Below are 27,416 nucleotides of genomic sequence, written 5' to 3'. Positions count from 1 at the left end.
TTGCAGGGGTGCTTTTAGAAAATGGTACAATAAAGATACTTCTAATACATAACATCGATAGTTGAGTAGTTGTACTGCAGTTAGCTGACTACAGATTTGAAACGGTCCTTTATTTGAGTCTTTAATGTGGGATAAATGCCATTATATGTGATGTACAGTAGATAGGTCTGGAGGGGTGCATTTCCAAAATGGTAAAGTAAAAATGCTTATGGTCCACAACATAGATAGTGGAGTAGCTGGTACCCTGACCTGTTTACTAGACGTGTTAATTTTATAATTTTATATTATCAAATAAATAAGCATCACCTCAGAAAATGACAATCAAATAATTTATATGACACAAAATATATTTATTACAAAAAATTTAGTAATAACATTTATTTTATTTTTTTTACATTGTACATCACCAACAGATAGAGAACTTGGTGTATGGAGTCAAAGACAGGTCTGATTTCAAAAAGCATGTCTTCATAGGATTGTCTGCATTTCTACCTTTCCTAGACTACAACATACCAGGCACTTAACAGAATGTATTGAGCTGAATGTGAAGCACTAGTATCATGTAAAACAATTACGCTGCACCATAACACAAAACAAAACAAAAAAAACATAGAGCTGATTTGATGAGACTGAACACGAACAACTTGTGTACGTTACTTGCCTTTGGGATAGGACTAAAGCATGTATATGATTACAGGCTGGTGGCGGTGGTGTAATGGTGTGGAGAATGTTTTTCCTGCCACACGTTAAGGTCCCTTGATACCAATTAAGCAACGTTTCCATTCCTCAAAGAATTCAGGATGTTCTGGAGGCAAAGGGGAGTCTGACCCGGGACTCCCCTTTAAAACCCCTATACAAATACAGCAGATCCAGATCCCTGAAAGTGTTGCCTACTACCGTGTCTTAATGTAAACTGTAATGTATTTTTAGTTGTGTGTATGGACTCCAGGAAGAATATCTGTTGGCATGGTGATCTGAATAAAGCTAGTTAAAGTAGGCCTAATAATGAGAATAGTTGAAACTAGTATAGTAGAGACAGAGAGAGAAAGAGACAGACAGACAGAGACAGAGAGACAGACAGAGAGACAGAGAGAAAGAGACAGACAGAGACAGAGAGAAAGAGACAGACAGAGACAGAGAGACAGACAGAGAGACAGAACAGAGAGAGAGAGACAGACAGAGACAGACAGACAGAGAGACAGACAGAGAGACAGAGAGAAAGAGACAGACAGAGAGAGAGAAAGAGACAGACAGAGAGACAGACAGACAGAGAGAGAGAGACAGACAGAGACAGACAGACAGACAGAGAGAAAGAGACAGACAGAGAGAGAGAAAGGAGACAGACAGAGACAGAGAGACAGAGAGACAGACAGAGAGACAGAGAGAGACAGACAGAGAGAGAGACAGACAGAGAGACAGACAGAGAGACAGACAGAGAGACAGAGAGAAAGAGACAGACAGAGACAGAGAGAAAGAGACAGACAGAGACAGAGAGACAGACAGAGAGAGAGAGAGACAGACAGAGACAGACAGAGAGAAAAGAGACAGACAGACAGAGTCTCAAGGCAGTATAAAGACTAAATGTTTAACTATCATGTAAAGTTGAATAAGAGTCAGGTTCATTGGTAACAGTTCATTGAAGGTGAACATATAATAACTTAACATTTATGTCCAAAACAGACCCCCCAAATATTCCATTTGTCATCAGATATCAATCAACACCTCTTCCCATCAATATGTAACAATTACTTTGCAGCTGAGCGGGAAAATATCACAGTAAACAATAGTAAAAATAAATAAAAGAAAGTTAAACAAACAGTTAAATCAGGGTTGAGATCAATTCCATTACAATTCCGTTCAATTCAGAAAGTAAACCAAATTCCACATTTTCCTGATTGAAAAGCATTGAAGAGAATTGGAACGTCAGTGTGCTTCCTGTATTGACTGGCATTAACCCTGACGCTAGTGCCAGGAGAATGCCCATTGGGCCTCAGCCATTGGGCAACCTTCTATGGAGGTCAACATTAGAGCCGAGCCATTGGCTGCTGGTGGTGACAGAGCAATCAAGCAATTCTATTAAACCTGCTGAACAGACATGTGCTCATCCAGCAGGTAAGGCAACAGTGGTGGCGTTCCTGGAGCGATTCATATTCCTGTCAAACGTATGCAGACGGGCCAGGCTACCTGTCTACTATACAGGCTACCTGTCTACTATACAGGCTACCTGTCTACTATACAGGCTACCTGTCTACTATACAGGCTACCTGTCTACTATACAGGCTACCTGTCTACTATACAGGCTACCTGTCTACTATACAGTCTACCAATCTGTCTACTATACAGGCTACCAATCTAGCTACTCTACAGGCTACCAATCTAGCTACTCTACAGGCTACCTGTCTACTATACAGGCTACCTACCTGGCTACTGTACAGGCTACCTGTCTACTATACAGGCTACCAATCTAGCTACTCTACAGGCTACCAATCTACAGGCTACCTGTCTACTATATAGTCTACCTATCTAGCTACCCTACAGGCTACTCTACAGGCTACCAATCTGGCTACTGTACAGGCTACCTATCTGTCTACTCTACAGGCTACCTATCTGGCTACTTGTACATGCTAGCACACCGCACCAATGGAGTGAGGAGGATAAAAGTATAAAGGTGTAGTCCTGATGGACGGACGTTTTTTTGGTTTAAGAGCTTAAGTCTAAGTGCGAGTCTGGCTTTGGGTAAGAGCAGTCCGTGGGTCTTAAGTGCTAGTTTGACCTTCAGGGCCACCGTAGCAATCAGGATGGATCCAGGAGCTCCAGCAAAGCCCCGACTGATCCGAAGTAGCCCTGACAAAAAAAACAAAAAAACAATCGTGTTATTTTAGTTTACTGCAGATCTCTCACCTTCTCACGGTGTTTGATATACAAACTGAGCAAATATACAGTGGTCAAGAGGACATGTTGTTCTGTACCATCGCTTTACTTTGTCTCATAGATTGATCAAGGAAGAGCTTTACTTTGTCTCATAGATTGATCAAGGAAGAGCTTTACTTTGTCTCAACGATTGATCAAGGAAGAGCTTTACTTTGTCTCAAGGATTGATCAAGGAAGAGCTTTACTTTGTCTCAAGGATTGATCAAGGAAGAGCTTTACTTTGTCTCAAGGATTGATCTAGGAAGAGCTTTACTTTGTCTCAAGGATTGATCAGGGAGGAGCTTCACTTTGTCTCAAGGATTGATCTAGGAAGAGCTTAACCTGGTCTTACTCTGTTACTTTAGTCCCTCTTCCCATGGTGTTTGATGTACATTTTCCAGTATGTTTATCTACAGTGGCCTTCAGAAAGTCTTCACACCCCTGGACATTTTTCTACATGTTGTTATGTTACAGACAGAATTTAAAATGGATTCAATTGAGATGTTGTGTCACAATACCCCATAATGTCAAAGTGGAATTATGTATGTAGATTTTAAAAAAAAATACAAATTAATAAAAAATGAAAACCTGAAATGTCTTGAGTCAATAAGTATTCAACCCCTTTGTTATGGCAAGCCTAAATAAAATGTGCTTAACAAGTCACATAATAAGTGGCATGGACTGTCTGCAATAAGTGTTGAGTATGGTGAAGTTATTAATTGTATCAATACACCCAGTCACTACAAAAGATACAGGTGTCCTTCCTAACTCAGTTACCGGAGAGGAAGGAAACCGCTCTGGGATTTCACCATGAGGCCAATGGTGATTTTAAAACAGAGTTAATAGCTGTGATATAGGAGAAAACTGAGGATGGATCAACTACATTGTAGTTACTCCACAATACTAACCTAAATGACAGAGAGAAAAGGAAACCTGTATAGAATACAACATATTCTAAAACATGCATCCTTTTTGCAACAAGACACTAAAGTAAAACTGCAAAACATTTGGCAAAGAAATGTACTTTGTGTCCTGAATATAAAGCGTTATGTTTGGGGCAAATCAAAAACAACACTTAGTACCACTCAATATTTTCAAACATAGTGGTTGCTGCTATGAAAAGCCAACAGACATTTACTCCTGAGGTGCTGACCTGTTGCACCCTCTAAAACCACTGATTATTATTTGACCCTGCTGGTCATCTATGAACGTTTGAACATCTTGAAGAACAATGTACTCTTATAAATCTCCACACGGCACAGCCAATAGAGGACTGGCCACCCCTCAGAGCTTGGTTCCTCTATAGGTTTCTTCCTAGATTCCTGCCTTTCAAGGGAGTTTTTCCAAGCCACCATGCTTCTACACTTCTTTGGAGTTTCTGTGTAAGCACTTTGTGACATCTGCTGATGTAAAAAGGGCTTTATAAATACATTTGATTGATTGATTATGTTATGGGTATCCTTGTCATCGGCAAGGATTGGGGAGTTTTTTTTAGGATAAAAAGAGACGGTATAGAGCTAAGCACAGCCAAAATCCTGGAGGAAAACCTGGTTCAGTCTGTTTTCAAACCAGACATTAGGAGAGAAATTCAGCTTTCAGCAGAATAATAACCTAAAACACAAGGCCAAATATACACTGGAGTTGCTTACCAAGATGACATTGAATGTTCCTGAGTGGCCTGGTTACAGTTTTGACTTAAATCAGCTTGAAAATATATGGCAAGACTTGAAAATGGCTGACTAGCAATGCCAATTTTTAAAAGAATAATGTGCAAATATTGTACAATCCAGGTGTGCAAAGCTCTTAAAAGATTTACCCAGAAAAACTCACAGCTTTAGTTGCTGCCAAAAGTGATTCTAAAATGTATTGACTCAGGGGGTTGAATACTGATGTAATCAAGATATTAGTGTTATATTTTACATTGTTTTACAAATGTTCAAATATTTCTTCACCTTTGACAGAGTATTTTGTGTAAAAAATATTATTAAATCACCTTGTAACTTAACAAAATGTGGAAAAAGTCAAGGTGTGTGAATATTTTCTGAAGGTACTGTACAGACTGAACCAAGCAGATACATCGTCAAGGGATTTTTTTTTTTTTTAAATTCTACTCCATCACTAGAGCTTTACTACAGGTTGACTGAATACCTTACCTCGTGTCTGAGGAACAGGGCTTTCAGACCACTAGATATTCTTACCTCATGTCTGAGGAACAGGGCTTTCAGACCAGTAGACAGTCTTACCTCGTGTCTAAGGAACAGGGCTTTCAGACCAGTAGATAGTCTTACCTCGTGTCTGTGGAACAGGGCTTTCAGACCAGTAGACAGTCTTACCTCGTGTCTGTGGAACAGGGCTTTCAGACCAGTAGACAGTCTTACCTCGTGTCTGAAGAACAGGGCTTTCAGACCAGTAGACAGTCTTACCTCGTGTCTGAGGAACAGGGCTTTCAGACCAGTAGACAGTCTTACCTCGTGTCTGAGGAACAGGGCTTTCAGACCAGTAGACAGTCTTACCTCGTGTCTGAGGAACAGGGCTTTCAGACCAGTAGACAGTCTTACCTCGTGTATGAAGAACAGGGCTTTCAGACCAGTAGACAGTCTTACCTCGTGTCTGAGGAACAGGGCTTTCAGACCAGTATACAGTCTTACCTCGTGTCTGAGGAACAGGGCTTTCAGACCAGTAGACAGTCTTACCTCGTGTCTGAGGAACAGGGCTTTCAGACCAGTAGACAGTCTTACCTCGTGTCTGAGGAACAGGGCTTTCAGACCAGTAGACAGTCTTACCTCGTGTCTGAGGAACAGGGCTTTCAGACCAGTATACAGTCTTACCTCGTGTCTGAGGAACAGGGCTTTCAGCTGGCCTTTAGACCAGTAGTCCATGGCGTAGGACAGTAGCTTCATGGACAGGGTGTTCACCCTCAGGAAGTTCCCTACGAACACCACCCTCTCAATGTTCTGAACAGAAACACAAACAGGGGGGGGGTACAGGTCAATAGGAACGCCTTTTTTTCTTACCGCCTCATGGTTGTAAAACGGATGATTACAGATGGGTCATTTCAACCTGATATTCATATAAATATTTTAAGATTAAGTTTAATTTCTCAAAATCAATGACAACAGACCTGAAAAATAAAACAAGTTTCAATGCAGACTGGCTGAAGCAGAGCCCAGTGCCTTCATAGCCCTGTACAATGCTGCTTGATCCAGATTCCACAAGGCAGCATCATAAAGAGGCTGAAGGCAAAGAGAGAACATCCAGCCCCCACTGAACATCCCCCCTGAACAACCAGCGCCCCACTGAACATCCCCCCCTGAACATCAAGCGCCCCCCTGAACATCCCCCCCTGAACATCAAGCGCCCCCCTGAACATCCCCCCTGAACATCAAGCGCCCCCCTGAACATCCCCCCTGAACATCCAGCCCCCCTGAACATCCCCCCTGAACAACCAGCGCCCCACTGAACATCCCCCCTGAACAACCAGCGCCCCACTGAACATCCCCCCCCTGAACATCCAGCGCCCCCTGAACATCCCCCCCTGAACAACCAGCGCCCCACTGCACATCCCCCCTGAACATCCAGCCCCCCCTGAACATCCCCCCTGAACAACCAGCGCCCCACTGAACATCCTGAACATATTTCCTGTCTGAAACGGCAGCCTATTTCCTGTCTGAAACGGCAGCCTATTTCCTGTATTTATTATCGCTATATTTATTCACAATTTCAAATTGTACAAATACACTACGGCAGTTTAGATATAGTGCACTACTATTGACCAGGGCCCTGGTGATGCACTATATAAGGAATAGGGTGCCATTACATTGTGACGTAGTGAAGTACCTCGTTGAGCGCAACCATCCTGGTGATGGAGCCGATGTTGTTGGTGATGGAGACCAGGGTGGCTCTGGCTAGGTCCTCTTTAGAGATGGACTCCCGCTTCTCTTTACACACCATGTTCCCAAAACTACAAGACAGAAATACACCATGTTCCCAAAACTACAAGACAGAAATACACCACGTTCCCAAAACTACAAGACAGAAATACACCACGTTCCCAAAACTACAAGACAGAAATACACCACGTTCCCAAAACTACAAGACAGAAATACACCATGTTCCCAAAACTACAAGACAGAAATACACCATGTTCCTAAAACTACAAGACAGAAATACACAATGTTCCCAAAACTACAAGACAGAAATACACCATGTTCCCAAAACTACAAGACAGAAATACACCATGTTCCCAAAACTACAAGACAGAAATACACCACGTTCCCAAAACTACAAGACAGAAATACACCACGTTCCCAAAACTACAAGACAGAAATACACCACGTTCCCAAAACTACAAGACAGAAATACACCACGTTCCCAAAACTACAAGACAGAAATACACCATGTTCCCAAAACTACAAGACAGAAATACACCATGTTCCTAAAACTACAAGACAGAAATACACAATGTTCCCAAAACTACAAGACAGAAATACACCACGTTCCCAAAACTACAAGACAGAAATACACCACGTTCCCAAAACTACAAGACAGAAATACACCACGTTCCCAAAACTACAAGACAGAAATACACCACGTTCCCAAAACTACAAGACAGAAATACACCACGTTCCCAAAACTACAAGACAGAAATACACCATGTTCCCAAAACTACAAGACAGAAATACACCATGTTCCTAAAACTACAAGACAGAAATACACAATGTTCCCAAAACTACAAGACAGAAATACACCATGTTCCCAAAACTACAAGACAGAAATACACCATGTTCCCAAAACTACAAGACAGAAATACACCATGTTCCCAAAACTACAAGACAGAAATACACCATGTTCCCAAAACTACAAGACAGAAATACACCATGTTCCCAAAACTACAAGACAGAAATACACAATGTTCCCAAAACTACAAGACAGAAATACACCATGTTCCCAAAACTACAAGACAGAAATACACCATGTTCCCAAAACTACAAGACAGAAATACACCATGTTCCCAAAACTACAAGACAGATATACACCATGTTCCCAAAACTACAAGACAGATATACACCATGTCCAGAGCGACTTACAAGAGCAATTAGGGTTAAGTGAATTGCTCAACGGCACAGACAGATTTTTCAGTTAGTTGGATCAGAGATTCGAACCAGTAACCGTTCCCTTACTGGCCCAATGCTCTTAACCACTAGGCTACCTGTTGCTACTGTGTGCACTGATGAATACACTCCGGCTAATGCTAACGGTTTACCTGGAGGCCACAGCCCAGCCGGGGAGGCCAAAGCGCTCGTAGTCCCCTCCGTAGATGAATACACTCCGGCTAATGCTAACGGTTTACCTGGAGGCCACAGCCCAGCCGGGGAGGCCGAAGCGCTCGTAGTCCCCTCCGTAGATATCCCGTACTAGCTTATCCACGTGTGTGCTCTCCCCCTGCGACGCCATCTCCAGAGCCTCCTCGAAGCTGGAGCAGCCAGTCAGTAAACAGCACAGCCCCAGGAATGTCCCTCCACCCAGGCTGCATGGGGAAACACAGGACACTGTTATAACCTGTAGTAACCTACCACCATATTCTTAAAAAAAAAAAATATCACTCCAAAATGTTCCAGGCTCCTCCTTTCTAGGTTCCGGGGGGGGACGTTTCTGCCTAGGTACAGATCTAGGATCAGCTTCCCCTCTACCAAATCCAAAACTTAACGAATGGTGATGGAAATTCAAAATCTGTACTAAGATCAGAATCTAGGGGAAACAGCTCCGTGTCCCCTCCTGCCTCTAGCCATGCAGCACACAGGACCATTATGACTACACACAGGACCATTATGACTACACACAGGACCATTATGACAGCACACAGGACCATTATGACAGCACACAGGACCATTATGACAGCACACAGGACCATTATGACAGCACACAGGACCATTATGACTACACACAGGACCATTATGACAGCACACAGGACCATTATGACAGCACACAGGACCATTATGACAGCACACAGGACCATTATGACAGCACACAGGACCATTATGACAGACAGGGCCTGAGCGGTCATGTGCCAGACCGGCAAACCACCAAGGACAACAAACAGAGGGCAAGGGGAGCAACCATAGCCTGGGTACTAGTCTGGTTTAGCAACCATAGCCTGGGTACCAGTCTGGTTTAGCTAGAATTCCATTCCTTGTCAGAACACGGAGTGGAATGTAAGCACAAAACAGGTTCTGGACAACCATCAGTCCGTGGAGGAAAAGCTAACAGATAATCAGAGATCCTATTTATTTATTTAACCTTATTTACTTAAACTAGGCAAGTCAGTTAAGAACAAATTCTTATTTTCAATGACGGCCTAGGAACAGTGTTCAGGGGCAGAATGACAGATTTGTACCTTGTCAGCTCGGAGATTCAATCTAGTAACCTTTAGATTACTGGCGGACCAACGCTCTAATCACCAGGCTACCTGCAGCCTCTATTAAATTACTAGAGGGGGTATGTCATAAACCCTCAAAGTTCAAAAACAGGGCCAAATGGCAGCCATCTTGGTCAGGGAGAAATCCAAAACGAGTAAATTGGAATGAATGGAAGTAGAGGCATACGTGATGCATTTCCTGTTTTTACTAATGCAGGAAAACAAAAGTAAGGCATGTGATGTATCAGAAATGTTGTTATAGAAATACTGTCACCGCCAAATATTGTTGTATAATTAGAAAAATAGTTTATATGGGTTATATACCAATTTTCTGTATAAATAGCCTCTAAAATATATGCAGGAAATCACGGACTACAAAAAAAGAAATCTTGCCACGTCACGGACACCGATGTCACACTTCCAGACAAACTAAACACCTTCTTTGCCCGCTTTGAGGATAATAAAGGAAGGCCAGCATCCCGGAGTCGCCTCTTAAATGTTGACATTGAAACGGGTGTTTTGCGGGTACTATTTAATGAAGCTGCCAGTTGAGGACTTGTAAGGCATCCGTTTCTCAAACTAGACACTCTAATGCACTTGTCCTCTTGCTCAGTTGTGCACCGGGGCCTCCCACTCATCTTTCTATTCTGGTTAGAGCAAGTTTGCGCTGTTCTGTGAAGGGAGTAGTACACAGCGTTGTACCAGATCTTCAGTTTCTGATCAATTCGATGTTACTTTAATGGACAATTAAAGGACATTTCTAAGTGACCCCAAACTTTTGAATGGTAGTGTAGGTCCTGGGTGGCAGGAAGCTTGGCCCCAGTGATGTATTGGGCCGTATGCGTTACCCTCTGTAGCGCATTGTGGTCGGACGTTGCCATACCAGACGGTGATGCAACCGGTCAGGATGCTCTCGATGGTGCGGCTGTAGAACTTTGAGTATCTGGTGGACCCATGCCAAATCTGTTCAGTCTCCTGAGGGGGAAAAGGTGTTGTCGTACCCTCTTCATGACTGTCTTGGTGTGTTTGGACCATGATAGTTTGTTAGTGATGTGGACACCAAGGAACTTGAAACTCTCGACCCGTTCCACTACATCCCCGTCGAAGTGAATGGGGGCGTGTTCGGCACGCCTTTCTTGTTTTCCTTTTATATTGACGAAGCTTTTGTCCGGTTGAAATAATATTGATTATTTAGGCTAAAAACAACCTGAGGATTGATTATGAACATCATTTGACATGTTTCTACGAACTTTACGGATACTATTTGGAATTTTCCCCTGCCTCTTGTGACCGCATTTGAGCCATTCGATTACTGAACAAAACGCGCAAACAAAATGGATGTTTTTGGATATAAAGAGGGACTTTGTCGAACAAAACAAACATTTGTGTAACATGGTGTCTTGTGAGTGCAACCATACGAAGATCAAAGGTAAGTGATTCATTTTATTGCTATTTCTGACTTTCGTGACTAATCTACTTGGCTGGTAACTGTTTGTAATGTTTTATGTGCTGAGCGATGTCCTCAGATAATCGCATGGTTTGCTTTCGCCGTAAAGCCTTTTTGAAATCTGACACGGCGGCTGGATTAACAAGAAGTTAAGCTTTATTTTGATGTATAACACATATATTTTCAAGAATGTTAAATATTTGAATTGAGTATTTTTGAATTTCGCGCGCTGCAATTTCACTGGATGTTGGCCAGGTGGGACGCTCAGGTACCCATATGAAGTTAAGTTAGTGCCATCATCGGTTTGTGGTGGTAAATAGATAAAACTCTCTAGGTAGATAGTGTGGTCTACAGCTTATCATGAGGTACTCTACCTCAGGCGAGTAATACCTCGAGACTTCCTCAATATTAGACATCGCAAATCAGCTTTTATTGACAAATAGATACAGGCCGACCACCACCCCTTGTCTTACCAGACGTTTTCTGTGGATCGACAGAACAGGTACACAGCCAAATTAATATTATCCACGTCGTCGTTCAGCCACGACTCGGTGAAACATAAGATATTACAGTTTTTAATGTCCCGTCAGTAGGATAGTCTCGAACGATCATCCAGTTTATTTCACACGAATGACGTGGATTTGGGCCTGGTCTCGGAGAAGCAGTATATCCTTCACGTCAGACTCATTAAAGAAATATCTTTGTCTAGTTCGAGATGAGTAATTGCTGATCTGATATCCAGAATCTCTTTTCGGTCATAGAAGACGGCAACAGCAACATTATGTACAAAATAAGTTACATACAATTCGAAAAAGCACACAGTTGGTTAGGAGGCCGTAAAACGGCAGCCACTATAAACCAATGCCTAGTCAGCCATCCCCACTCTGGCGCCATTATAAACCAATGCCTAGTCAGCCATCTGACCCCCACCAGCCAAATCGAACGCTGTGCTCCTTATTGTAACGTTTTATTGGCAACGACCTATAGGCTAATTCAAGTCAGGCTAATATAAGTCAGGCTAATATATGTCAGGCTAATATATGTCAGGCTAATATAAGTCAGGCTAATACAGAACAAACTCAGTTCAAAACGCTAAACCATTTCACAGGTTCAAGGTACAACTTGGCCCCATTTCGACATGTAGAGAAAAACATTTCTGAAAGGAAGTGCTTCTCTTTTATCACCTCGGCTACATGTTATAAAACCAGTGAAGTAAAACAGGAAATTAAATCACAGCAAGAAATAGAAATAGAATCCAAATGTACGTCTTTTCGGTTTGAATGTGGTTAATAGACACAGGTGACAGTGGCCAAAAGGCTTGACCACAAAGTGACCGCACGCTAACCTTACCTGGTCCCAGTTACTCGTTTGTAGTTGTTCTTGGAGTAGACGGCCAGGATGCTGACGCCAGAGCCGATGTTGACCAGCAGCAGAGGGTAGGGGTTCTCCAGTGGGAACGGTTTCTGGACACAGTGTTCAGGGTCTGTAGGGTTCTCATAGTAGTAACACTCTGAAGGATTGGACACCACTGAGTCTATGTAGAGGACGCCCCGTATCAGACAGTCCAGCTCATCTAGCTTCAGCAGCAGGAGATCGGCCATCTGAGGAGAGAAGAGAGGTCAGGAGGTCAGCCATCTGAGGAGAGAAGAGGACAGGAGGTCAGCCATCTGAGGAGAAGAAGAGGTCAGGAGGTCAGCCATCTGAGGAGAGAAGAGGACAGGAGATCAGCCATCTGAGGAGAGAAGAGGACAGGAGGTCAGCCATCTGAGGAGAAGAAGAGGACAGGAGGTCAGCCATCTGAGGAGAAGAAGAGGACAGGAGGTCAGCCATCTGAGGAGAGAAGAGGTCAGGAGGTCAGCCATCTGAGGAGAAGAAGAGGACAGGAGATCGGCCATCTGAGGAGAGAAGAGGACAGGAGGTCAGCCATCTGAGGAGAAGAAGAGGTCAGGAGGTCAGCCATCTGAGGAGAAGAAGAGGACAGGAGGTCAGCCATCTGAGGAGAGAAGAGGACAGGAGGTCAGCCATCTGAGGAGAGAAGAGGACAGGAGGTCAGATATCTGAGGAGAGAAGAGGTCAGGAGGTCAGCCATCTGAGGAGAGAAGAGGACAGGAGATCAGCCATCTGAGGAGAGAAGAGGACAGGAGGTCAGATATCTGAGGAGAGAAGAGGTCAGGAGGTCAGCCATCTGAGGAGAGAAGAGGACAGGAGATCAGCCATCTGAGGAGAGAAGAGGACAGGAGGTCAGATATCTGAGGAGAGAAGAGGTCAGGAGGTCAGCCATCTGAGGAGAGAAGAGGACAGGAGATCGGCCATCTGAGGAGAGAAGAGGACAGGAGATCAGCCATCTGAGGAGAGAAGAGGACAGGAGATCGGCCATCTGAGGAGAGAAGAGGACAGGAGATCAGCCATCTGAGGAGAAGAAGAGGACAGGAGGTCAGCCATCTGAGGAGAGAAGAGGACAGGAGATCGGCCATCTGAGGAGAGAAGAGGACAGGAGGTCAGCCATCTGAGGAGAGAAGAGGACAGGAGGTCAGCCATCTGAGGAGAAGAAGAGGTCAGGAGGTCAGCCATCTGAGGAGAGAAGAGGACAGGAGGTCAGCCATCTGAGGAGAAGAAGAGGACAGGAGGTCAGCCATCTGAGGAGAGAAGAGGACAGGAGATCAGCCATCTGAGGAGAAGAAGAGGACAGGAGGTCAGCCATCTGAGGAGAAGAAGAGGACAGGAGGTCAGCCATCTGAGGAGAAGAAGAGGACAGGAGGTCAGCCATCTGAGGAGAGAAGAGGACAGGAGGTCAGCCATCTGAGGAGAAGAAGAGAGGACAGGAGATCAGCCATCTGAGGAGAGAAGAGGTCAGGAGGTCAGCCATCTGAGGAGAGAAGAGGACAGGAGGTCAGATATCTGAGGAGAGAAGAGGACAGGAGGTCAGCCATCTGAGGAGAGAAGAGGACAGGAGGTCAGCCATCTGAGGAGAGAAGAGGACAGGAGGTCAGCCATCTGAGGAGAGAAGAGGACAGGAGATCAGCCATCTGAGGAGAGAAGAGGTCAGGAGGTCAGCCATCTGAGGAGAGAAGAGGACAGGAGGTCAGATATCTGAGGAGAGAAGAGGACAGGAGGTCAGCCATCTGAGGAGAAGAAGAGGACAGGAGGTCAGCCATCTGAGGAGAAGAAGAGGACAGGAGGTCAGATATCTGAGGAGAAGAAGAGGTCAGGAGGTCAGCCATCTGAGGAGAGAAGAGGACAGGAGGTCAGCCATCTGAGGAGAAGAAGAGAGGTCAGGAGGTCAGATATCTGAGGAGAAGAAGAGAGGTCAGGAGGTCAGCCATCTGAGGAGAGAAGAGAGGTCAGGAGGTCAGCCATCTGAGGAGAGAAGAGGACAGGAGGTCAGATATCTGAGGAGAAGAAGAGGACAGGAGGTCAGATATCTGAGGAGAAGAAGAGAGGACAGGAGGTCAGCCATCTGAGGAGAAGAAGAGGACAGGAGGTCAGCCATCTGAGGAGAGAAGAGGACAGGAGGTCAGCCATCTGAGGAGAGAAGAGGACAGGAGATCAGCCATCTGAGGAGAGAAGAGGACAGGAGGTCAGCCATCTGAGGAGAGAAGAGGACAGGAGGTCAGCCATCTGAGGAGAAGAAGAGAGGTCAGGAGGTCAGATATCTGAGGAGAAGAAGAGAGGTCAGGAGGTCAGCCATCTGAGGAGAGAAGAGAGGTCAGGAGGTCAGCCATCTGAGGAGAAGAAGAGGACAGGAGGTCAGCCATCTGAGGAGAGAAGAGGACAGGAGGTCAGCCATCTGAGGAGAGAAGAGGACAGGAGGTCAGCCATCTGAGGAGAGAAGAGGACAGGAGATCAGCCATCTGAGGAGAGAAGAGGACAGGAGATCAGCCATCTGAGGAGAGAAGAGGACAGGAGATCAGCCATCTGAGGAGAGAAGAGGACAGGAGATCAGCCATCTGAGGAGAGAAGAGGACAGGAGATCAGCCATCTGAGGAGAGAAGAGGACAGGAGGTCAGCCATCTGAGGAGAGAAGAGGACAGGAGGTCAGCCATCTGAGGAGAAGAAGAGAGGTCAGGAGGTCAGATATCTGAGGAGAAGAAGAGAGGTCAGGAGGTCAGCCATCTGAGGAGAGAAGAGAGGTCAGGAGGTCAGCCATCTGAGGAGAGAAGAGAGGTCAGGAGGTCAGCCATCTGAGGAGAGAAGAGGACAGGAGGTCAGATATCTGAGGAGAAGAAGAGGACAGGAGGTCAGCCATCTGAGGAGAAGAAGAGGACAGGAGGTCAGATATCTGAGGAGAAGAAGAGAGGACAGGAGGTCAGCCATCTGAGGAGAGAAGAGGACAGGAGGTCAGCCATCTGAGGAGAAGAAGAGGACAGGAGGTCAGCCATCTGAGGAGAAGAAGAGGACAGGAGGTCAGCCATCTGAGGAGAGAAGAGGACAGGAGGTCAGCCATCTGAGGAGAAGAAGAGGACAGGAGGTCAGCCATCTGAGGAGAAGAAGAGGACAGGAGGTCAGCCATCTGAGGAGAAGAAGAGGACAGGAGGTCAGCCATCTGAGGAGAAGAAGAGGACAGGAGGTCAGCCATCTGAGGAGAGAAGAGGACAGGAGGTCAGCCATCTGAGGAGAGAAGAGGACAGGAGATCAGCCATCTGAGGAGAAGAAGAGGAAAGGAGATCAGCCATCTGAGGAGAAGAAGAGGACAGGAGGTCAGCCATCTGAGGAGAGAAGAGGACAGGAGGTCAGCCATCTGAGGAGAGAAGAGGACAGGAGGTCAGCCATCTGAGGAGAAGAAGAGGACAGGAGGTCAGCCATCTGAGGAGAGAAGAGGACAGGAGGTCAGCCATCTGAGGAGAAGAAGAGGACAGGAGGTCAGCCATCTGAGGAGAGAAGAGGACAGGAGGTCGGCCATCTGAGGAGAGAAGAGGACAGGAGATCAGCCATCTGAGGAGAAGAAGAGGAAAGGAGATCAGCCATCTGAGGAGAAGAAGAGGACAGGAGGTCAGCCATCTGAGGAGAGAAGAGGACAGGAGGTCAGCCATCTGAGGAGAGAAGAGGACAGGAGGTCAGCCATCTGAGGAGAAGAAGAGGACAGGAGGTCAGCCATCTGAGGAGAAGAAGAGGTCAGGAGGTCAGCCATCTGAGGAGAAGAAGAGGTCAGGAGGTCAGCCATCTGAGGAGAGAAGAGGACAGGAGATCAGCCATCTGAGGAGAGAAGAGGACAGGAGGTCAGCCATCTGAGGAGAGAAGAGGACAGGAGATCAGCCATCTGAGGAGAAGAAGAGGACAGGAGGTCAGCCATCTGAGGAGAGAAGAGGACAGGAGGTCAGATATCTGAGGAGAGAAGAGGACAGGAGGTCAGATATCTGAGGAGAAGAAGAGGTCAGGAGGTCAGCCATCTGAGGAGAAGAAGAGGACAGGAGATCAGCCATCTGAGGAGAGAAGAGGACAGGAGGTCAGCCATCTGAGGAGAGAAGAGGACAGGAGATCAGCCATCTGAGGAGAGAAGAGGACAGGAGGTCAGCCATCTGAGGAGAGAAGAGGACAGGAGGTCAGCCATCTGAGGAGAAGAAGAGGACAGGAGGTCAGCCATCTGAGGAGAGAAGAGGACAGGAGATCAGCCATCTGAGGAGAAGAAGAGGACAGGAGGTCAGCCATCTGAGGAGAGAAGAGGACAGGAGATCAGCCATCTGAGGAGAGAAGAGGACAGGAGATCAGCCATCTGAGGAGAGAAGAGGACAGGAGATCAGCCATCTGAGGAGAGAAGAGGACAGGAGGTCAGCCATCTGAGGAGAGAAGAGGACAGGAGGTCAGCCATCTGAGGAGAGAAGAGGACAGGAGGTCAGCCATCTGAGGAGAGAAGAGGACAGGAGGTCAGATATCTGAGGAGAAGAAGAGGACAGGAGGTCAGCCATCTGAGGAGAAGAAGAGGACAGGAGGTCAGATATCTGAGGAGAAGAAGAGGTCAGGAGGTCAGCCATCTGAGGAGAAGAAGAGGACAGGAGGTCAGCCATCTGAGGAGAAGAAGAGGTCAGGAGGTCGGCCATCTGAGGAGAGAAGAGGACAGGAGGTCAGCCATCTGAGGAGAAGAAGAGGTCAGGAGATCAGCCATCTGAGGAGAGAAGAGGACAGGAGGTCAGATATCTGAGGAGAGAAGAGGACAGGAGGTCAGCCATCTGAGGAGAAGAAGAGGACAGGAGGTCAGCCATCTGAGGAGAGAAGAGGACAGGAGGTCAGCCATCTGAGGAGAGAAGAGGTCAGGAGGTCAGCCATCTGAGGAGAGAGAGGACAGGAGGTCAGCCATCTGAGGAGAGAAGAGGACAGGAGGTCAGCCATCTGAGGAGAGAAGAGGACAGGAGGTCAGCCATCTGAGGAGAGAAGAGGACAGGAGGTCAGCCATCTGAGGAGAGAAGAGGTCAGGAGGTCAGCCATCTGAGGAGAGAGAGGACAGGAGGTCAGCCATCTGAGGAGAGAAGAGGACAGGAGGTCAGCCATCTGAGGAGAGAAGAGGACAGGAGGTCAGCCATCTGAGGAGAGAGAGGACAGGAGGTCAGCCATCTGAGGAGAGAAGAGGACAGGAGGTCAGCCATCTGAGGAGAGAAGAGGACAGGAGGTCAGATATCTGAGGAGAAGAAGAGGACAGGAGGTCAGCCATCTGAGGAGAAGAAGAGGACAGGAGGTCAGCCATCTGAGGAGAGAAGAGGACAGGAGGTCAGCCATCTGAGGAGAGAAGAGGACAGGAGGTCAGCCATCTGAGGAGAGAAGAGGACAGGAGATCAGCCATCTGAGGAGAGAAGAGGACAGGAGGTCAGATATCTGAGGAGAAGAAGAGGACAGGAGGTCAGCCATCTGAGGAGAAGAAGAGGACAGGAGGTCAGATATCTGAGGAGAAGAAGAGGTCAGGAGGTCAGCCATCTGAGGAGAGAAGAGGACAGGAGATCAGCCATCTGAGGAGAGAAGAGGACAGGAGATCAGCCATCTGAGGAGAGAAGAGGACAGGAGGTCAGCCATCTGAGGAGAGAAGAGGACAGGAGGTCAGCCATCTGAGGAGAGAAGAGGACAGGAGGTCAGATATCTGAGGAGAAGAAGAGGACAGGAGGTCAGCCATCTGAGGAGAAGAAGAGGACAGGAGGTCAGATATCTGAGGAGAAGAAGAGGTCAGGAGGTCAGCCATCTGAGGAGAAGAAGAGGACAGGAGGTCAGCCATCTGAGGAGAAGAAGAGGTCAGGAGGTCGGCCATCTGAGGAGAGAAGAGGACAGGAGGTCAGCCATCTGAGGAGAAGAAGAGGACAGGAGGTCAGATATCTGAGGAGAGAAGAGTACAGGTCAGCCATCTGAGGAGAGAAGAGGACAGGAGGTCAGCCATCTGAGGAGAGAAGAGGACAGGAGGTCAGATATCTGAGGAGAGAAGAGTACAGGTCAGCCATCTGAGGAGAAGAGAGGTCAGGAGGTCAGCCATCTGAGAACAGGAGGTTATTTTCCTCAATTCATCATATAATAGCATTTAAAAAATATTGTAAAGAATTGCCTAATACATTTACTGACTATACCAAACATTAGGAACACCTTCCTCATATTGAGTTGCACCTCCCCATTTTGCCCTCAGAACAGCCTCAATTCGTCAGGACATGGACTCTACAAGGTGTAGAAAGCGTTCCACAGGGATGCTGGTCCATGTTGACTCCAATGCTTCCCACAGTTGTGTCAAGTTGGCTGGATGTCCTTTGGGTGGTGGACCATTCTTGATCTACACGGGAAACTGTTGAGCGTGAAAAATCCAGCAGCGTTGCAGTTCTTGACACAAACCAGTGCGCCTGGTATCTACTACCATACCCTCAATGGCCCACACCCACAATCCATGTCTCAATTGTCTCAAGGCTTAAAAAGCCTACTTTAACCTGTCTCCTCCCCTTCATCTACACTGATTGTAGTGGATTTAACAGGTGACATCAATAAGGGATCATAGCTTTCACTTGGATTCACCTGGTCAGGTGTTCCTAATGTTTTGTACACTCAGTGCATATATTCACTTAAAATCAATTAACATCAGGAAGATAAATATGAACCTTTCTGATCATGTGGTGTCTTACAGCAAAAAATCCCCCCCTCCCCCGCCAAGCTTGTCAATGTATTAATAGGCTTCTGGAAGAGACGGGACAATTCATCAAAGAACATTACGCAGGTTGCCATTAGTGATCAATCTAGTACTGCTTGCAGTACTGAGTGTTTCCCTTCAGATAGACCAGCTGCAAAATGCCAAAGACCAAAATTGGCTAATTTGTAAAAAAATTATGAATAAACATTTTTTTGTTGCTGTTGCTTTTATGGTCTTAATTTAAAGGTTAGGCATTAGGATTAGCAGTGTGTTTAAGGTCAGGGTTCATTTGAGGGTTAAAAACATACTAGGACTTTGTGGCTGTGCCTGCTAGCGATCCACTCTGAGGTGCTGCCTCCAGAACAACATTCAGGACGAGAAACGCTAACCTGCAAACATTACAGTCACTAGAGGGATGGTCGCTCTCTTTCCCGCTAAAATCTTTTCCCTTTACTGAACCCACCTGGCGGAAGTCGAACTCAAACTTGTAGGCACCCCCTCCGGTGGCACAGAGGGTGGTGTGGAGGCTAGAGAAGTGTTTGCTGCGAGCCATCTGTAGGAAGGCCGGCAGATCCTGGGTGGGGAAACGGATGAAGTGGAGGTTCCCTGTGCGTCCGCATATCGTCAGGTCCTTCATCTCCAGGTGGACATCTCTGATCCCCGTCTTACCTAGCACCACAGATTCACCGTCAGAAGGATTACTTTTCTTAGTCCGTATTGTGCATTTCTTTTACCCCCCCCCCCCCAGATACACACACACCCTCAGATACAGATCCATTGAGCTTAGGGTTAATGAATGTTGCTGCACGGATATCGAGAAGGGTGCAACTGCAGACCGCAATTCAGGGCATTCCTGCATCTGGGCATTCCAGCATCTAACTACTTCTACTGGGGGGGGGGGGGGGGGGGGTCCTGGGAATGCCCACATGCAGGAACGCCTACAAATTACCCTTACTAGCAGGCTAGCTATATGCCTTGCCCTTACTAGCAGGCTAGCTATATGCCTTGCCCTTACTAGCAGGCTAGCTATATGCCTTGCCCTTACTAGCAGGCTAGCTATATGCCTTGCCCTTACTAGCAGGCTAGCTATATGCCTTGCCCTTACTAGCAGGCTAGCTATATGCCTTGCCCTTACTAGCAGGCTAGCTATATACCTTGCCCTTACTAGCAGGCTAGCTATATGCCTTGCCCTTACTAGCAGGCTAGCTATATGCATTGCCCTTACTAGCAGGCTAGCTATATGCCTTGTTCTTACTAGCAGGCTAGCTATATGCATTGCCCTTACTAGCAGGCTAGCTATATGCCTTGCCCTTACTAGCAGGCTAGCTATATGCCTTGCCCTTACTAGCAGGCTAGCTATATGCCTTGCCCTTACTAGCAGGCTAGCTATATGCATTGCCCTTACTAGCAGGCTAGCTATATGCCTTGTTCTTTAGGGTGGCTTCATTCCATCCCCATCCATGGCAGCCTCTCACTCAGCACCACCTTGTCGTCAGTGAACACTCATCCCCAGTCTAAGTACTATACATGGAGCATCTATGTCTTCTGGAGAGTTACGGTTCATCTTATCGTTACGCTCTACTACAAACCCGTGGAGAATCCTTTAACACTTAAATCAAAGTTATAACCTATAAGATTTGATAATAGGTCACAGTTTTTTAAATTAGGTTGATTATGTTCAAATGACAGTTCAATCATTTTTAAAAACACATTTTCACTTAAGTCATGATGGGATATTGTGTGTAGATAAAACAAATAAATGCAATCCATTTTGAATTCAGGCTGTAACAACAAAATGTGGAAAAGTCAAGGGGTCTGAAGACTTTCTGAAGGAGCTGTATATAGAGCCTCCCGAAAGTATTCAGACCCCTTGACTTTTTCCCACATTTGGCTACTTCACAGCCTTATTCTAAAATGTATTACATTTCAGTCTCATAGCAAAGGGTCTGAATACTTACGTAAATAAGGTATTGTTTTTTTATTTTTAATACATTTGCACAAATTTCAAAAAACCTGTTTTCACTGTCATTATGGGGTATTGTGTGAAGATTAGAGGATTTGTATTTTTTTTTTAATAAAAAAAATAAAAAAAAATCCATTTGACAAAAAAATAATAATAACATCCATATTGATTAGTACAACCCCTCCCCCCTAAAAAAGTAGCCTATGCCTAAAGGGCAGAATCAGGATTATTTGCATGAATCCAGTGGCCATTTTGTTTTGAAACCTCCATCCCAAGTGCACTACAAAGCTAATACCCAAACACAGTCTGGCTGGGCCGGAATTATTAAAGGGTACTACACTAAAATTATCTACATTTCTCAAATGGTACCCTGATGTGGTTTAAGCACTGTTGTGGACTTAGAAAATTAACAAAATTGGATGTTCTATGGGAGAAAAAAAAAAGTGTGATTTTGAGAGCAAAAACCTGAAAAAAACTGGGTGAAATCAGTCCGTTTTTTTTGTTGCCTTGGTATCGTTTTTAAACAAGTATTGTTTAAAAAAGAAGAAGAAGTTATTCTGCCCTCTAGAGGACTTTGCAGAAAAGAACATACGTCACTTTGAAATCGGCAATAAATACAGATTTAACAGTCTCTTTTCTTTGCTTTTACAGTAAATCTATCCAAATCCGCGTAAGAACACAAGGGCAGCTAATTTTAAAAAGATGGCTAGTCATTACTAGCCTGCTTCTGTATGGAATACAGGTGCATTATGGGACACAGGCATTATTGATTAACTTAGGTGCGACCAAATCATGTGCCAGTGCCAGAGTTAGTGTAGAACTGGAATACAGTGCAGGGCCACTAGAGAATGTGACAACACTGGTTACCAGTACTACTTGACAGACAGCATTTTGTGATTATTATTTTGACCCTGCTGGTCATCTATGAACGTTTGAATATCTTGAAGAACGATCTGGCCTTAATGGCCATGTACTCTTATAATCTCCACCCAGCACAGCCAGAAGAGGACTGGCCACCCCTCAGAGCCTGGTTCCACGACAGCCTTTATAATAGAACGCTTGTGACCACACACATCTAAATATTGCACTGTGGGAGAAAACATCTTAAAGTAGAAATAGAATGAAACAAACAGGCATTCGATTGTTGCTCTATTATAGTGGCCACTATAGACATCGATCAAGTGCACAAGGCTACATGAGTGCAAAAAAATAATTCACTGAGTAAAAACAAAAGTATAATCCCCGCTCTCTCTCACACACACACACACACACACACACACACACACACACACACACACACACACACACACACACACACACACACACACACACACACGTTACTGTCAAGTTCAACACAACAAAAGCAATGTCTTTGGGCTACACTACACTTCCTGCCTGTGGACATCTGTTCTACAATGTGCCAGCAGCAGTGAGGAAGAGGGAAAGTGTGTTGTGTTCCTTTCACCTCCATAGTGGCATCCATCTTAAGCCAGGCCCAGTTTAATTAAGCCAGGCCCAGTTTAAGCCAGGCCCAGTTTAAGCCAGGACCAACTCCAGCTACACTTGATCCCTGAATCCACTTGTTTAACAAGTAACACCTCATTTTCACCTAATTCTCTCATTCTGAAAATTAACCACATTCTGTAGAGGGAAAACATTACTTAACAGATAGTGGTTAGTTTGTTAGCTAGTTAACATTTCACACAGATTGCCAGGGTCCAATAAGCAACTAACGCGTTATAACTTGAGGAACGGCAAGGAGTCGTTTACCAGTTAATACTATAGCGAATTGGTTAGGTTACTAACGATATCTCATCTGATGTTGTAACGTTAGCTAGTTAATACTATAGCGAATTGGTTAGGTTACTAATGTTAGCTCATCTGATGTTGTAACGTTAGCTAGTTAATACTATAGCGAATTGGTTAGGTTACTAACGTTATCTCATCTGATGTTGTAACGTTAGCTAGTTAATACTATAGCGAATTGGTTAGGTTACTAATGTTAGCTCATCTGATGTTGTAACGTTAGCTAGTTAATACTATAGCGAATTGGTTAGGTTACTAACGTTATCTCATCTGATGTTGTAACGTTAGCTAGTTAATACTATAGCGAATTGGTTACGTTACTAACGTTAGCTCATCTGATGTTGTAACGTTAGCTAGTTAATACTATAGCGAATTGGTTAGGTTACTAACGTTATCTCATCTGATGTTGTAACGTTAGCTAGTTAATACTATAGCGAATTGGTTAGGTTACTAACGTTAGCTCATCTGATGTTGTAACGTTAGCTAGTTAATACTATAGTGAATTGGTTAGGTTACTAACGTTAGCTCATCTGATGTTGTAACGTTAGCTAGTTAATACTATAGCGAATTGGTTAGGTTACTAACGTTATCTCATCTGATGTTGTAACGTTAGCTAGTTAATACTATAGCGAATTGGTTACGTTACTAACGTTAGCTCATCTGATGTTGTAACGTTAGCTAGTTAATACTATAGCGAATTGGTTAGGTTACTAACGTTATCTCATCTGATGTTGTAACGTTAGCTAGTTAATACTATAGCGAATTGGTTAGGTTACTAACGTTAGCTCATCTGATGTTGTAACGTTAGCTAGTTAATACTATAGTGAATTGGTTAGGTTACTAACGTTAGCTCATCTGATGTTGTAACGTTAGCTAGTTAATACTATAGTGAATTGGTTAGGTTACTAACGTTAGCTCATCTGATGATGTAACGTTAGCTATCAAATCAAATCAAGTTTATTTTATATAGCCCTTCGTACATCAGCTGATATCTCAAAGTGCTGTACAGAAACCCAGCCTAAAACCCCAAACAGCAAGCAATGCAGGTGTAGAAGCACGGTGGCTAGGAAAAACTCCCTAGAAAGGCCAAAACCTAGGAAGAAACCTAAAGAGGAACCTGGCTATGAGGGGTGGCCAGTCCTCTTCTGGCTGTGCCGGGTTAAAAGCTGTCTGGTGTTGTAACGTTAACTAGCTAACGTTAGCTGTCTGATGTTGTAACGAACGTTAGCTCTTCTGCTGTTGTGTCTGACTTTAATAACAACACCATATTTGATCAGTAAATTAGCTATTTAGTAAATTAGCTATTTCTGTATTTAATTTAAGAAATTTGCTAAAATGTCTAAGAACATGTTTTCTCTTTGTCATTATGGGGTTCTGTGTGTTGATGTGGAATAAGTCAAGGGGTATGAATAGTTCCTGAAGGCACTATATATAGTCCTGTAATTACACTTATATTGTTATGCAAAGACAATGTAAATGTTGGGCTCTCTCTCATTATGGGGTACGTACCAGTTGGATAGGTACATATGCTTTGTTATAGGATTTAGTGAATCTTCTAGATGGACTGACTGTCAGCCTTCTAGATGGACTGACTGTCAGCCTTCTAGATGGACTGTCTGTCAGCCTTCTAGATGGACTGTCTGTCAGCCTTCTAGATGGACTGTCTGTCAGCCTTCTAGATGGACTGTCTGTCAGCCTTCTAGATGGACTGTCTGTCAGCCTTCTAGATGGACTGTCTGCCAGCCTTCTAGATGGACTGTCTGCCAGCCTTCTAGATGGACTGTCTGCCAGCCTTCTAGATGGACTGTCTGCCAGCCTTCTAGATGGACTGTCTGTCAGCCTTCTAGATGGACTGTCTGCCAGCCTTCTAGATGGACTGTCTGCCAGCCTTCTAGATGGACTGTCTGCCAGCCTTCTAGATGGACTGTCTGCCAGCCTTCTAGATGGACTGTCTGTCAGCCTTCTAGATGGACTGTCTGTCAGCCTTCTAGATGGACTGTCTGTCAGCCTTCTAGATGGACTGTCTGTCAGCCTTCTAGATGGACTGACTGTCAGCCTTCTAGATGGACTGACTGTCAGCCTTCTAGATGGACTGACTGTCAGCCTTCTAGATGGACTGACTGTCAGCCTTCTAGATGGACTGACTGTCAGCCTTCTAGATGGACTGACTGTCAGCCTTCTAGATGGACTGTCTGTAAACCTGATAATGTAAACCTCATCTATAGGATCTTCTCACCAGAGGTGTTTTAACATTCTGTAGGCTAAACATGTTCCCTGTGAACACTTGTAATGGACAATCAATACAATTGAAAATGACATGGCAGGTGAGGTCTTACCATAGGCTGCATTAGGTCTATAGTCCGGGTCAGGTGAGTTCTTACCATAGGCTGTGTTAGGTCTATAGTCTGGGCCAGGTGAGGTCTTACCATAGGCTGTATTGGGTCTATAGTCTGGGCCAGGTGAGGTCTTACCATAGGCTGTATTAGGTCTATAGTCTGGGCCAGGTGAGGTCTTACCATAGGCCCTATTAGGTCTATAGTCTGGGCTAGGTGAGGTCTTACCATAGGCTGTGTTAGGTCTATAGTCTGGGCCAGGTGAGGTCTTACCATAGGTAAGCTGGGACCAGGAGACTGAAAAATAGCTTCTATCTCAAGGACATCCGACTGTTAAAACAGCCATCACAAACACAGAGAGAGGCTGCTGCCTACATACAGTCTTGAAATCATTGGCCACTTTAAGAAACGGATCACTAGTCACTTTAATAATGTTCATATATCTTGCATTACCCATCCAATATGGATATACTGTATACTGGATACCATATATTGCATCTTGCTTATGCCAGTCAGTCATTGCCCATCCATATATTTATATATTCTTATTCCATCCCTTTACTTAGACTTGTGTGCATTAGGTAGTTGTGGAATTGTTAGATATTGCTGCACTGTCGGAACTAGAAGCACAAGTCGAAAGATCGAAAAACAGCTTCTATCTCAAGGCCATCAGACTGCTAAACAGCCATCACTAACTCAGGGAGGCTGCTGCCTACATTGACACCCAATTACTGGACACTAATAAATAGATCACTAATCACTGTAAACAATGCCACTTCAATAATGTTTATATATATATATATATTTTATACCATCTATTGCACCTTGCCTATCCTGCTCGGCCATCGCTCATCCATATACTTATATGTACATATTCTCATTTACCCCTTTAGATTTGTGTGTATTAGGTAATTGTTGGGGAATTGTTAGATTACTTGTTAGATATTACTGCACTGTCGTGAACTAGAAGCACAAGCATTTCACTACACTCGCATTAACATCTGCTAACCATGTGTATATGACCAATAAAATGTGATTTGATTCTTACCGTAGGCTATGTTGGAGGTCAGGTAGCGCCGGATGCTCTTTAGGTTCTCTACCTCCTCCTGCTCCTCCTCGGCTGTGATATCTTTGGGCTCAAAATAGACCAGCTTCACCAGGGTGCCACCGATGTCCATCCCAAACCAGGGGAAGGCTGTATAGACACAGAGACCAAACAGAAAGAGACGAGGAAACAAATATTTGTTAATAAAAATGTCAGCAACAGTACATACAAATAGAGTTGCTGCATAGCGACAGGTCTGGAAGTGATTAGGAGGGAGGGTGAACAGCAAATCAAATGTCAACAACACACTACAGTACGCAATGAGTTATCGTTGACAATGACAGCGCTGGTTACTGCGCAATCCCAACACATCTGTAACGTTTGGCATCAAATAACACTACAATATATATTAAAATGTCAACTGTTTCTTAAAATGTCGGGCAATCGTGACACCAAAGCTTGTTGAACGGTCTTCTTCAATACAACGCTAATAAATATGACAATAACAGTAGACCGCTGTGTATACACGGTCCTCCCCTAAGGCAGTGTGTACTGAGACGCCATCTTGTCTGCTGAAAAACAGTCAAGTCAACAGCTAGTTCACATTGTACAACTGGACATGACCACAGAGAAGGCAGTTATTTGCAGTTATCTCTTATGCTGCCGTTAGCCAACATTAGCAAGATAGGTAAAAGTTACTGTTCAACGTACGTGGCCTGGTCTTTCTCAGGGAGTCAATCCTTTGCCTTGACGAATAGTTGGATGTGGACGTGCGTCGTTCATCGGTGGCACTTCCCCCGGCCGTAGTTGTCTCCATGTTGTTACTGTCTAATCCAAAATTATTCGACTCGTCACTCCTTGAACGCGACTGCTTCGGTGGAGGCTCCGCCGCGTCTTCGTTTTCCCCGGTCTCCGGTTCATTCTCGCCGTGGTGGCCATTCCGCTCTTCCATTGAATACAATTGAAGAATGACGTCTTGATATACAATTCGTATTCAATTCTGCGTTCCGATTGAGATAATATCTAAAGCTGACAAGGTAGCTAAATAAAATGGATCTTGTTAGCTATAAAAAAAAAAATGTTGCCAATGTTTTGATGTCAGTTCGTTTTCACAACAAGATGATGCTGAAGAGTGGCAGGAGCTCTGAGCCAATTCCTTCTAACCTAAACGTAGCGATCCCTCCAAGAATGTTCTCGTCGGTCAAAGGGATCAAGTTTTTGTCAAATTAACGTCAAAAGTATAATTTTTTGTTGTTGAATTTAAGCAAACTCTAAACCATTTTCATAACATTAACCTAATTATCCTGTTACGATAATTCGAAAAGTCCAAATCTGACATTATTTTTGTTTTTTTACAAAAGCTGGATCCCTTCTAGCCATGACCGTTCTAGTCATGTCATTGGACAATAATGGT

General features: G+C 44.8%; 2 protein-coding genes across 8 annotated transcripts in view; one reads left to right on the top strand and one right to left on the bottom strand.

Moving 5' to 3' along the window:
* The window catches only part of mrps26 (mitochondrial ribosomal protein S26), a 197,241-nt gene that overhangs the window by 88,218 nt on the left and 81,607 nt on the right, over positions 1–27,416 (top strand). The window lies entirely within an intron of this gene.
* On the bottom strand, positions 330–27,416 carry pank2 (pantothenate kinase 2). Of its 7 annotated transcripts, none has more exons than XR_011672567.1 (9): positions 26,714–27,416; positions 26,006–26,152; positions 19,319–19,524; positions 12,123–12,373; positions 8,261–8,437; positions 6,748–6,871; positions 5,064–5,864; positions 2,349–2,844; positions 330–2,224 (listed from the first exon to the last, which is right to left on the bottom strand). XR_011672567.1 is itself a non-coding variant. In XM_071382227.1 (8 exons), the coding sequence occupies exons 1-8, from the start codon at positions 26,952–26,954 to the stop codon at positions 2,794–2,796; spliced, it is 1,998 nt and encodes a 665-aa protein (XP_071238328.1). In that variant the 5' UTR covers positions 26,955–27,416; the 3' UTR covers positions 330–2,793. The 7 variants fall into 7 exon arrangements, 4 of the variants coding, with proteins under 4 accessions (XP_071238328.1, XP_071238331.1, XP_071238330.1 ...); XR_011672569.1 differs by having other exon boundaries at positions 330–2,184; positions 2,421–2,844; XR_011672568.1 differs by having other exon boundaries at positions 330–2,400; positions 2,441–2,844.

This window comes from Salvelinus alpinus, chromosome 34 (genome assembly GCF_045679555.1).
Source record: "Salvelinus alpinus chromosome 34, SLU_Salpinus.1, whole genome shotgun sequence".
Taxonomy (NCBI): domain Eukaryota; kingdom Metazoa; phylum Chordata; class Actinopteri; order Salmoniformes; family Salmonidae; genus Salvelinus; species Salvelinus alpinus.
The sequence above is the reverse complement of the archived record's forward strand: the minus strand, read 5'-3'. Positions and strand labels throughout refer to the sequence as shown.